The 12,097-nt window shown below is 34.9% G+C and overlaps 1 protein-coding gene across 1 annotated transcript; it reads left to right on the top strand.

Moving 5' to 3' along the window:
* Nucleotides 1–7,426: 7,426 nt before the first annotated feature.
* On the top strand, nucleotides 7,427–10,343 carry LOC134268855 (ankycorbin-like). Its single transcript, XM_062751096.1, has 5 exons — nucleotides 7,427–7,509; nucleotides 8,636–8,979; nucleotides 9,161–9,262; nucleotides 9,536–9,742; nucleotides 9,947–10,343. Exons 2-5 carry the CDS (start codon nucleotides 8,640–8,642, stop codon nucleotides 10,162–10,164), a joined length of 867 nt encoding a protein of 288 aa, XP_062607080.1. The 5' UTR covers nucleotides 7,427–7,509; nucleotides 8,636–8,639; the 3' UTR covers nucleotides 10,165–10,343.
* The last annotated feature ends 1,754 nt before the right edge of the window (nucleotides 10,344–12,097 follow it).

Genomic DNA, 12,097 nt, shown 5'->3' with positions numbered 1-12,097 from the left:
GCGTTAAATGTTGGATTCTTTTCTATGGTGAATGAACAATGAGTGAAGCTCCGCAGCTACAACAGTTTCTATAAACAGATTTCGCGCTTTCCTTTGCGTAAGAATCTCAGGTAACTTTTACAGTCGGCGACAAAGCATGATTGGACGAGTCCACTGTTTACTCTGAAAGGTGACACAGGTTACCCCATCGTTAACAAATTCTACTATCAGGGGCGTAGCAACAGGGGGTCCAGCCCCCCCCCCACTTTTTTTCCCACACTTACTTCTACTATAGGAAATAAGTTAATTGAAAGCCTGGTTGCCCCCCCCCTCCACTTTTAGTGATGTATCGAAAATGTAGTATTAAAATTGGTACTGAAAGTAGTTGACACTGAGAAAAAGTTTAACCCCCCCTACCCCCACGAAATCGGATTTTCGACTTTGGGCAACTTTTCCCTTTTTTTTTTTTTCCCTTTTTGCTTGTCAACTTTTTCAGATAAGTAAAAAAAAATTTCTCTGGCTGCCCCCCCCCTTTCAAAAACGATGCTACGCGCCTGACTATGCATGGCCAGAAAATGTATGATTGTACCCCCCCCCCCTTGAAATTGCTTCTCATGAGCCTGAGAAGGATGTACATGTGCAGTTTGAGTGACAGTAAAATAATAGCACAACATTAATGTTAAATTCTCCCTCGTACGTTTTTTTTTTAATTTTAAAAAAATCGTACTAGTTATCTTTGGTAACGGAACCTATATAACTTCTTTTGGATTCGTACGGAATATGCATTAGATATGACGCACAGCCAGATGAACCCGTAGTCACGTGTATTTTTTAGAGTCTAGAGCCCCCCCAATCCACTTTGAAAAAACGTTTCTACCTGTAGGCTTGTAACAAGCTATTTGGATTGACGTATATTAAATTGTGATTGATGTACGTCATTAAAAATAAAAAAAAAAAACAACAACAAAACGTGTCTATAGTTTAAAGTATATCAACATAAAAAAAATATTTCATTAAATTAAGAAACGGCCACTATGCTCTATAAAATATTTCTGAAAGTGAGTAACGTAAATTTATCTTAAAAAGTAGTACGATTAATTATACTCATTCTAATTAAATTATATATACGAGTTTATTTTTTTTTTCATTGACATGTATTTTATTCAACAGAAGATTGAACTCAGTAGCCCTCTTCTTATACCATTATAGAATATTAATGACACTTCCTAGTTGACTTTCTACAGCTTGAGTATCTCTGACGTTTTGTCAGTATATACTTGTTTTCTTATTTCATTGTTTTAATAACTCATTTTTTGACTTCTTTGGGGATAGTAAGAAATTATGATTTGCTTGTCCTCTTTTAGGTGTATGACAGGCTTCATTTAGAGGGAGTGACTGCATTTACACTGCACAACTCTGAAAGTCCAGAAGCAGAGTGCAAAACAATTTCAGCAAGAACTCGAAGATGCTGAAGAGTGGGAGGAGGTTCAGCATTGTGGATGATATCATCAACTTCTTTTTTTTTAGTAATATATATGTTTTGAGATCTTCCTCGCCAGCGTGGAGCAGTGGTTAGACCGTCTGGGCTAAGGTCTCGAAATAAGGAGTTAACCCTTACGTCGGGGGTTCGAATTCCACTATGGAACGTTGAGACCGGTCCTTCGGATGAGACCGTATGCTCAATGGCCCTAAGTACCGAGCATAGGACAAAATTTGCAGCTCTCCACTGACAAGTGGTAGCGTCTCCATATGAGTGGAAAATTCTCGAGAACGTTATACAACAAATCCTGATAAGCACCAAGAGACAGAGAAACACTTAGTGCTATAAGCTTAGCATTTTTATACAAATCTGTTTCATTTCTCTGAAGATGGGCCCGTATTCTTCATCCGATTTCAAAACACAATGTGCTTCATCTACTATTATGAACTATTTGTTCGTCTGATATTATCCTGATAAAACTTTGTAAATTTTATCCTTAGCAATGATATTTACTGGATGTGAATAAATGTAATTTAAGTCACCCTGCTTCATCTTCCAATAGTACTGTCAGTAAATTTATCAGGCAAATTGATTGCACATGGGCCAAGTTTTCGACTCTGTTGTTTATGATTACATATAGTGGGTCAAGTATAAATACAGAAAAATTTGTCTTTCATCATAAATTACATAAATAAGACTTTTTCCGTAACCAGTAGGAAGCATGCATATTAAGTCTGAAAATGGATGGCTCCACACTTGATTGATATTGATCCAAAGCCTGCTGCTGTAGTGGCTTCAGATTTTTAATACTCGTCGAAAACTTCTTGTCAGTTTGAAGTGACTCTTCAGATTTGTCACAGTTACTGATCTCCTTAAAATATAAATATCATAAAAGCATGTCGAAAATGTGCATTGAAAATGAACACTGAAATCTAGCTTTATTTCCTTTATGTTATAATTCAATTAGTTCGCGAACTTTTTTTTCATCATTCCTTGTATAGCTGCAGGTAATCCTACTATTGCCTTGAAAACTTAACCATCAGGTAATTGACTAAATGACGAGCATAACAGAATGAATTTTTAAAAGAAAACCTTTCATCATCACATACATGATAAATCATCATCTGAAGAGTAAGTCTGAACTAGATATCATTGAGATGATGGCCATCTCAAAGGGCCCCGCTTTTAGCAATGAACATGAAATAGCGGATAGTTTCTTTTGTTTTGGTTCCAGTTCTTTGGTAATTTCTTGTATTATTGACATTTCACATTCTTTACACCATCTAAATCTGTCAATTAATTCTTCATCAGGTTTAAATGAAAATGGGTCCTGTCTTCTTTGGTTACCTTTCCTCTTTTCATGAGCTTTTCCAAATAATTCACCATATCAATTCTTATAAAATATTCAGCCATATTTATTCCAAACAGAGCTGATATTGCCCGAGTATTCTTGGTGTGTAGTTGAATCAACAAATTTGTGATAAATTTGTGATAAACTTAGTCTCGATTACACTAGCTGCTCCAGGTTTAACGCTGACGTATGTTAAAGTGGCCATTAATGAGTTTATTATAACACCATGATGGGTCTTCAAAAATCGCACCTGGCAATCAAAGCTATTAACTAATTAAAACAAATCGATCAATGATCACAACTCCTGTTTGCCTCTTTAATCGCAATACTTTTGTTATTACATAACTCTGTAAGATTGATCTATAATTAAGTTTATAGGTATCTGGTAGATTGATGTTCTCCAGCGTATTACAAACAGCTTTTAAAGTGCGATTTCTTCCTCGTTTTAGCTTTGTATGTTCTAATTATTCATTAGATTCACTTTCGTCCTCATCCTCATGGAAATACTCCCTTGATCTGAGTCGTCTGTTGGCTCCTTCGGGGTGTAGGTGTATACTTTAAACCTTTAGCAAGTAATTTAATTTCAGAATCTGTAAGGGTCCTGGATGAAAGATTAAAATCCATGCTTTAGGATCCGTTGATGTGATGTATTTTTAGGACGATTTATTCGTACGTAAATTAATGGATTATTTTCCCGTAAAATACGGGGTTTATATCTCTCGCCTTAATTGGGTTTGCCTCCTTCTGTAAATAGTTTGCTCTAGAGTCGCGAAGTAAGGAGTCAATCCTAACGTTGTAGGTTCGAATCCCACTGTGGGACGTGAAGACAGGTCCTCTGGATGAGACCGTATGAACGGAGGTCCCGTGTCGCAGGTGCTGGCACGGAAAAGATCCCTCCCTGCTCAATAACCCCGAGGGCCGAGCATAGGACAAAATTTGTAGCTCTCCACCGGCAAGTGCTAGCGACTGCATGAGTCAAAATTCTCTTGAGGGACGTTAAACAATATACAATCAATCAATTCAATATAGGTAGTGTGTTTTACATTGTAGATGTCAAATTTGTTGTTTTAATCTCATATGTTGATGCTTTTTAGCTGACCTGAGCCGAAGGCTCAAGTGAGCTTTTCTGATCAAAATTTGTCCGTTGTCTGTTATTGTCGTCGTAAATTTTTCACATTTTTATCTTCTCAAGAACCACTGGGCCAATTTTAACCAAACTTGCTACAAAGTATCCTTGGGAAAAGGGGATTCACGTTCCTTCAAATGAAGGGCCACGTCCTCTTCCAAGGGAGATAAATATGAATTAGTGAAAATTTAATGGAATTTTTAAAAAATCTTCTTCTCAAGAACCACTGGGCCAGGAAAGATGAAACTCATGTGAAAATCATGACCCCCGGGGGTACATGTAGGTTGGGGCCACAATGGCCGATCAAAGTTTTACATAGGAGTATAAAGGAAAATCCTTAAAAATCTTCTCAAGAACCACTGGGCCAGGAAAGATGAAACTCGTGTGTAATCATCATCAGGTAGTGTAGATTCAAGTTTGTTCAGATCATGACCCCCGGGGGTAGGGTGGGGCCACAATGGCCGATGAAAGTTTTACATAGGAGTATTTAGAAAAAATCTTTAAAAATCTTCTTTTTAAGAACCACTGGGCCAGGAAAGATGAAACTCATACGTAATCATCATCAGGTAGTGTACATTCAAGTTTGTTCAAATCATCACCCCCTGGGGTAGGGTGGGGCCACAATGGCCGATCAAAGTTTTACATAGGAGTATATAGGAAAAATCTTCTTCTCAAGAACAATTGAGACAAGAAATATGAAACTTATGTGGAATCATCTTCAGGTAGTGTAGATATAAGTTTGTTCAAATCGTGACCCCCGGGGGTAGGGCGGGGTCACAATGGCCGATTAAAGTTTTACATAGGAATATATAGGGAAATCTTTTTAAATCTACTTTTCAAGTACTTCAAAGCCATGAATAGTGATGTTTATATGGAATCAACCAACCTCCTTAGTGTAGATTTTAGTTTGTTCATATCATAACAAACCCCCCCCCCCCCCCCCCCCCCCAGGGATAGGGTGGGACCACAAAGGTCGATCAAAGTTTTACGTAGAAAAATAAAGGAAAATAGAATAAAGGAAAATCTCAAGAACAGAAGAGCTATGTTTAGGTGCTCAGGTGAGCGATGTGGCCCCTGGGCCTCTTGTTAATTTGTTGTGATTAACTGGAGGATTTATGCGGCGAGTAGTCTTGCGTGGATGGTTATTTTGTTGACTACTGCATGTAGCCTGCATTGAGTTTTCCGGTTGTTCCTCGCTACAGTCTTGTCATTCCAATTTTCTCCGTGTATTGGACACATTAGCTGCATGTGATGTTTACGATAATGAGTACAAAGTTATGGATAAACACTGGAAGAAAAATTTCATAATTCGGTATATCTTTCTTATGGATAAACTTGGTAGGTTCAAGCTTGGTCTGTATCCATCTTCCTCATTTGAATATGTTTTATTACTCACAGTAGATGCATAACTTAAATGGGAGGGTTGGGTTTTCTTAGACTGAGTTTTTGGTGCTGGTTTTTTGCTGAGTTTATTGGTTTTAACTACTTCTTACCCATATGTTCGTTCTTAATCTAATAGCTAAGCCTCTGAACATCTCCATTCTATTGTTCGATTTATCTTCCTCCTTTTTGGCATTCTGCATTCCACATTTCTCGAAGCAAATCTAAAATATATATTTATATAATATAGTATGATCATTCTTTCATGAATGTACTGCATTTTATCATATGCCATGAAGGAAATAATGAATGGATCGGCAAATTGTATATCAATATCTGCAAAGACTAGTCTCAGTTTGTCTACATCGAATACAGGTAAGAAGTATGAAAATGATCCATGGGGATGTGTCATTTCGTACGAGTGGAATGATTATACGGCCTAAGAGAGACGTGTCAACTTCCATTAGTGGAGTAACATTGTTAACTGTTAGAGAAGGGGAAAAGATGAAATTTTCTCTTTTAAAAACGATTATGATGCATCGTGTCAACTTTTGACTTTTTTTTTTTTTTTGTTTACATCTTTTCATTTGCATTTTTGATGTCTACTGCAGGTGTGCACTGCAAGAATAGAGAATGAAAAGAAAGAGGAAAAAGGTGTTTTCTGTTTAACATGTAATGAACAAGTCAGTTGTCATTGATAATAATTACTGGATGAGTAACAACCAACGATTCGGAACTTACACACTTACAAGACCAATGTTTTATTTTCTGACACTGTTTGAGAAGAAAAACTATTCCGCTATTTCCTTCCTTGAATTCACTCAATTGTAGAACCAAAATGATCGATTGGGAATAGAATACAATTCACGCAAAAATGTTAATAATTTCAGAAAATATGCATCGAACCTGTGCATGCAATTCACATTCAAAATCTTGCCTTTTATTATTATTGTTGATCTTGACCTTGTTTTGCAACATTTATTTTCCAGTGCAAATGAATCGTAGTTACGTAAACGCTGCAGCGAAAACGCAATTTTTACGCAGGTAGTTTGGAAAATTAAAAAGTTCGTTACTTGTTAAACAAGTAATGAATTATTATATATGGATGTTATTTTACATGAACCGCGTGGCATTGCTGACGAGCCAGTTCTCTCTTGGTGGAAATATGACCACACTTCTCGATTGAAACTGTATTAAAAAAATAATGTTTAAATATGTAATTTCATCTGAATATAGGATCAGAAACAAAATGATCAATCTATTGATTTAAAAAATCTCACTTCATTTAATCTCAGTGTCTAAAATACTTTCCCATCACTCTTGGCATTTTTTGTAGTTAAAGAAGTAATTAAGTTGTTGAAAACTTTTTCATGTAAAATGGAATGTTTATTAAAAATGACAATTTTTGTTGTGAGTGAAATATACGTTTCAGGAAGCACCTACAAAATAATTAACGGAGACTTTTCTAAAACTGTATTGTGTCTGAGGTGTAGTACATGTATGTTTACGAAAAAAGTCACATGTACCACCATAGTATGATTATTATAACATCAAACAGAATAGAACTAAATTAAATAATACAACAGAAGGTTTCAAATGTATTCGGATTTTGTCTTAGATGAGAATCGACAAAAAAACTCACGAAGAGAGTAACTAGCAGGAAGATCTACCAGTTCGTGAAAAATCCCGATTGGTTCCTAGAATGATCTTTTCAATTGTTTTGAAGGAGAAAAATCTTAAGATCTATAAGCTAGTTACTCATAACAATTTGTGGCGTTTTTTTCGAAAAACTTTTTAGACAGGGACATGTGCTTCTCCAGATCTAATTTGTCTTTTGCTAGATTTTTCTTAATACGAAACGATTACAAAATCTCACACCTGGGAATTGACTAAAACAAGGTAATGATAACTTTTAAAAACTGTATTTTAAAAGTAAACATCTTAATGGGTTTTTCAACAGGTATATAAATACCTAATTATATCACAGGGAAAATTGCTAGTCTTCATCACTCGACAACGTGACAGGAGTATATATAAGACGGGGCACGATAAGGTTTGTCATCAGTGTTTGGTTACCTGGACAAGCGTATTCATACCTTAATATATATATTAACGAGTGTTTGTTCGTAGTGAATTATTTTGTGTTTATTACTGGATTGTTTCTTAATTCATTCATTTTGATCGCACTGAAAGGTGAGAAAAATATTTGTGCAGTAATAACAATTTGTACAGATCGGTATAATCCTAATAACGAATTCAAATTTGCATTTATTTCATTGACTAGTTACTTAACATTTTTAAAGAAACAGAAAACAATATTTACTGTGTAGCAATGAATCTTTTTTTTGCAAAATGTATTTGTTTTCAAGGAAATAGAATTCAGGAATTTTTTAATAAATAAACAAATACCTACCTAAATATTTTTTATTTGAATTTTTATTTATTTTTGGAGGGGGGATTAATGAAAGTTCTCTTCCACTTCTAATAAGCCAGAATATAAATGAAAATATTATGCGTTTCCTTTTTCATATTTATTGGAACAGAGAGAAAAGTCAGAACTATTTGAAATGGTAATTTAAGCTTTAACCAAGTCTGTTCAAGGCTCTCTTTGTCTCTTTTTACAATTCCACTAAGTTCAGTACTCGGTGACATGGATCATGTAAACCTGCGTTCTGATTTGTACTGAATATCAATCACAGATAATGAATTCAAAGTATGCTCATGTTTTATGAAGCAGCACTAAAAGATCAAGAGGTGATTATGAATTGATAGACAGTACAAAGCGGCATTAAATGTTTGAGTGATTTAATGTGATTAGAAATTGTTAATTAATTTCTTGAAATTCCCCATGCCTTTCCTTTTTAAAATCGTATACAAACGTGAGAATTCATATATTCCTGATGATTCTAGATGCTTAGGATATTAACACACTGTACTCTTTAGAGATTGAGTAAAATTACAAAATTTTAAACACACTACACTGTAAAAAGTTGCAAGGTGAAGGTAAAAATAATTAGACTGATGCTAAGAAAATTCCCAATTTTAACTCTTCAAATTAATCATTTTAATGGCAATCCTCCTCTTGATGACTTTATGATTTAGGAAATGAAACATATACCGAATCCTCCTCCAGTGATAAACGAGAATGAATTAATCTTTTAAGTTACACGCATCGTCAGGATGATTTCTTTGAAGTTGTAAAACGTTTAAACGCAGAAAAGGTCACGCATTAGTTTTCATGTAAAGGTAGAATATAATTCATACAATTAATTTGGTGAGAAAAAAAACTGGACCTTTAATATTTATATTTTTCTTTCAGAAAAATGAAGCGAACCAAAAGTTCTTCCCCAAGAAACAGCTTTACGCTGAGACATTCGAGCTCCACCTGGAGTATTATATCGTCAAAACGTGAAAGAAAAGGGTCTCCACCATTAACACGACAAATATCCTCATCAGATAATGTTCTGGCAGACATCAACAAACTCGATTCCAAAGGAAGAAGCCTGCTCTTCCTTGCCGCAAGATGTGATCAGCCGGAAGTGGCCGTCCAGCTTTTGGCGGCAGGATGTGATGCCAACCTTGCTGACAGCGAGGGCAATACGCCACTGCACGAGGCTGCAGAAGCGGGACACTTAGAAGTACTCCGAATTTTACTCAAGAATGGTATGACAATTCTCCCATTACTTTAATTGTTTACAAATTTCTCAAGGTTTGGAAAAATTGGATAAACTTGAATTCACAATTCAGCATAAGTTTCAGAAATAAAAGAAAATACTTTGATATGCATGTTCATGAAAAAATAATACTTGTTTTGGGCATTTATCATCTGAATTGTGTTTTGCAGGAAAATGTGACGTAAACGCTAAGAACGTTTTTGGTCAGACTCCACTCATGCGAGCAGTGTTCAACGAAAATCTAGAGGTCGTCAAGCTGCTCGTAAAAGCAGGTGTGTAGACATTCAAAATTATGCATGTCTGTGCTCCTTTATTTCCTGCTAAGACATTAACATGCAATGTATACATAAATCTTATTTAAAAACAAAAGAATTAAATTACACCACTTTTCTTCTCGGAATAATAATGTTAAAATTTATTTTCCGGGTTTTGCGTTGATTTTTTAATGATTTGGGGATGTTGATAGTAAATAGACATTTTATGAATGAAGAAACATAAACCTGTCCTATTTGACATGCGTAACCATTTTGTCCTGTGATTTACAGGGTCAGACCTGCACGTCCTGGATCACCTAGGAAAGTCCTCGCTGATGATTGGAGTACAGGAGGGGGCAGAAAAATCATGCCTCTATCTCATCAAAGCCGGCAGTGACGTCAATCTTGCTGACCACGAAGGCCATTCAGTTCTATTTTACGCCGTCCATTCGTCATACCTTCACACACTGGATGTGGCAAGAAAGCTAATGAAAGCTGGTAAGAGACTAGTCTGTCCTATTTATATCTTTATGAAGGCCATAACATCGTTTAATTGATGGTTTTGTCTTTTCTGTGTTTTATTAGTATATTTAAAAATATGTAAGTGAATGAAAAATGAAGTATGTTCAGAATTATAGAAAACAGATAAAATCTGCTTGATTTCACTCTGCTTTTTCTTACACATAATCTTTTTCTTTCTAGGCTGTGATATCATGAAAAACGCTTCTTGGTTATTGGAAAGTAAAAACGACGAGAACTGTCTCCTACTACAGGATCCCAAATTCCACTCCCTGCTGGTATCTAAAGTGGAACCCAAAGAAAGGCAAAAGAAACATGACTTAATTTCCTCTTTAAAAATTACATTCCAAGGACGTTCACATAGAGACCAGAGTAGGGATATTCGTAGTGCAACATTGTAAAATTTATTGTGGGCTATGATTTTGCACTCAGTGAGACATAGTCATTGTCGATTCTTTCGAACAAAACATGCATATTTTGATTTCGATTTGCATGGATATGTTCAAAGAGCTGCTTGTACTTTGATGAATTTGTGTATACTTAATGCAATGATTTGTTGTAATAAAATATTTAAAAACTTTTTGAAATTTCATTCAACTTTCCAAAAGAGTTGGCTTTCATTAACTTATATTAAACACTAGAGGTACTGTGAGCAATGAGCTCAGTAAATGATACCCCCACCTCCCATATGAATATAATGGCAGTGTCCATGTTTTGCCACTGGAAATTTTCCTCACTATATTGTTTTACGGTAACTTGTAAAGAGGAATAACTAGTGGTGTCCCATACGATGGCGGATATGAGCCGTCAAAATACAAGTAAGAGTAGCTCTATTATGTACGCAGAATCAGTGGCAAAACACAAGAAGTAGTAGTAGTAATTTGTATATGTACAAATCTTGAGACAAAATACACTCGAGACTACTTAACATTCCTTAGATTTATTGGGAAGATTATCTGTAAACTTAGAAGGGACAAAATCAAATACACGTGTTTCTGATTTTTCTTTTATTCTGTAAAATAAATGCTGTGTATCTCACTTCAATTGATCACAAAATGCATTGTTTTCGTCTTTGATCTCATTGAATATTTTGTGTCTCTTTTCAGATTCCTCTGGGTTTTTTTTATTTTAACTTTTACGACAACAAAATCTTAACCTTCATTCATAGGCCGCAAGATACTTTTTAAAGATGATCTCAGTAAGAAATGTGTTTATTTTACATAATATACTTTGTCCTCTTACCATATTACTTTTTTCTTCATGATTAGTCTTCTTATTGGAAGGAAGAAACAGTATTTAGATTTCTGTAAACTGAGACGGAGACGGAGAAACATGTGTTTTTGTTCTTATTTTTTTTTATTGCGAATGGGTAAATACATGATGTATGCCAATGCTTTTTTAAAAAGGTAATTGGACACAGATTTGAAGTTAATATTTTCTCTATAATATTACGACTTAGATATTTTAATAGCATTTCACACAAAAATATTATTTCATCTTTAAGTAATTGAAATTTCAAATGATTGACACATCCTTGCACTCAGCGATCTAATCTGTCGGGTTTTTTTCCATCATTGAAGGCATATTTTATGAGAGTCGTTATTCAGATTCAATAGTAAATGAGCTGCATTTTATGTAAAAAGTTATATGTATTTCCTCATTCTAATTTTTCCTTGTTCCAGTGAGAAAAAAATAACGAAAAAAAAGTAATAATGAAACGCAAAGCACAGAATGAAAAATAATCACATTTAAATTCTTACATATATCATCAAACACCCAAATTTTCATCTGGCTGGAAAAGAAATAATAAAAATAAAGCTCCATTGTTTCTAAAATCTTTTTCCGGTATTTTGGAGCCTACAAATGAAAGTAAAGATTTTGTTGCTGTGAAAGTTAAAATAAAAAAAAAGACAAAAACAACAACAAAATACAGAAGGATCTAAGGCGAAAATAAAAACACTCTTTCTGCATTTTGTGTTCTATTGAAGTAAGGTATACAAGAATTATTAAACAACTAAAAATGAGAGGAACAGGAGGAAAAAGATGAAAAATCAGAAACACGTCTATTTGATTTTGTCTCTTCTAGGTTAACAGATAATCTTCCCAATAAATCTAAGGAATGTTGAGTAGTCTCGAGTGTATTTTGTCTCAAGATTTGTACATGTACAAATTACTATTACTACTTCTTGTGTTTTGCCACTGATTCTGCGTACATAATAGAGCTACTCTTACTTGTATTTTGACGGCTCATATCGGCCATCGTAGTCCCATGTTATTCCGAAGCCGCCACACCTCACGTCATAGGTAAGAATATAATGGCAGTGTCATATTTTG

The sequence above is a fragment of the Saccostrea cucullata genome, unplaced genomic scaffold (assembly GCF_032062105.1).
Source record: "Saccostrea cucullata isolate Sc308-1 unplaced genomic scaffold, CSIRO_AGI_Scuc_v1 ctg778, whole genome shotgun sequence".
In the NCBI taxonomy this organism is placed as follows: Eukaryota; Metazoa; Mollusca; class Bivalvia; order Ostreida; family Ostreidae; genus Saccostrea; species Saccostrea cuccullata.
The sequence above is the reverse complement of the archived record's forward strand: the minus strand, read 5'-3'. Positions and strand labels throughout refer to the sequence as shown.

Coding starts and splice junctions, on each gene's coding strand:
- LOC134268855 (XM_062751096.1), top strand. CDS start 8,640: ATGAAGCGAACCAAAAGTTCTTCCCCAAGAAACAGCTTTACGCTGAGA. Junction 9,263..9,535: donor CAAGCTGCTCGTAAAAGCAG/GTGTGTAGACAT, acceptor TGTGATTTACAG/GGTCAGACCTGCACGTCCTG. Junction 9,743..9,946: donor AAGAAAGCTAATGAAAGCTG/GTAAGAGACTAG, acceptor TTTTCTTTCTAG/GCTGTGATATCATGAAAAAC.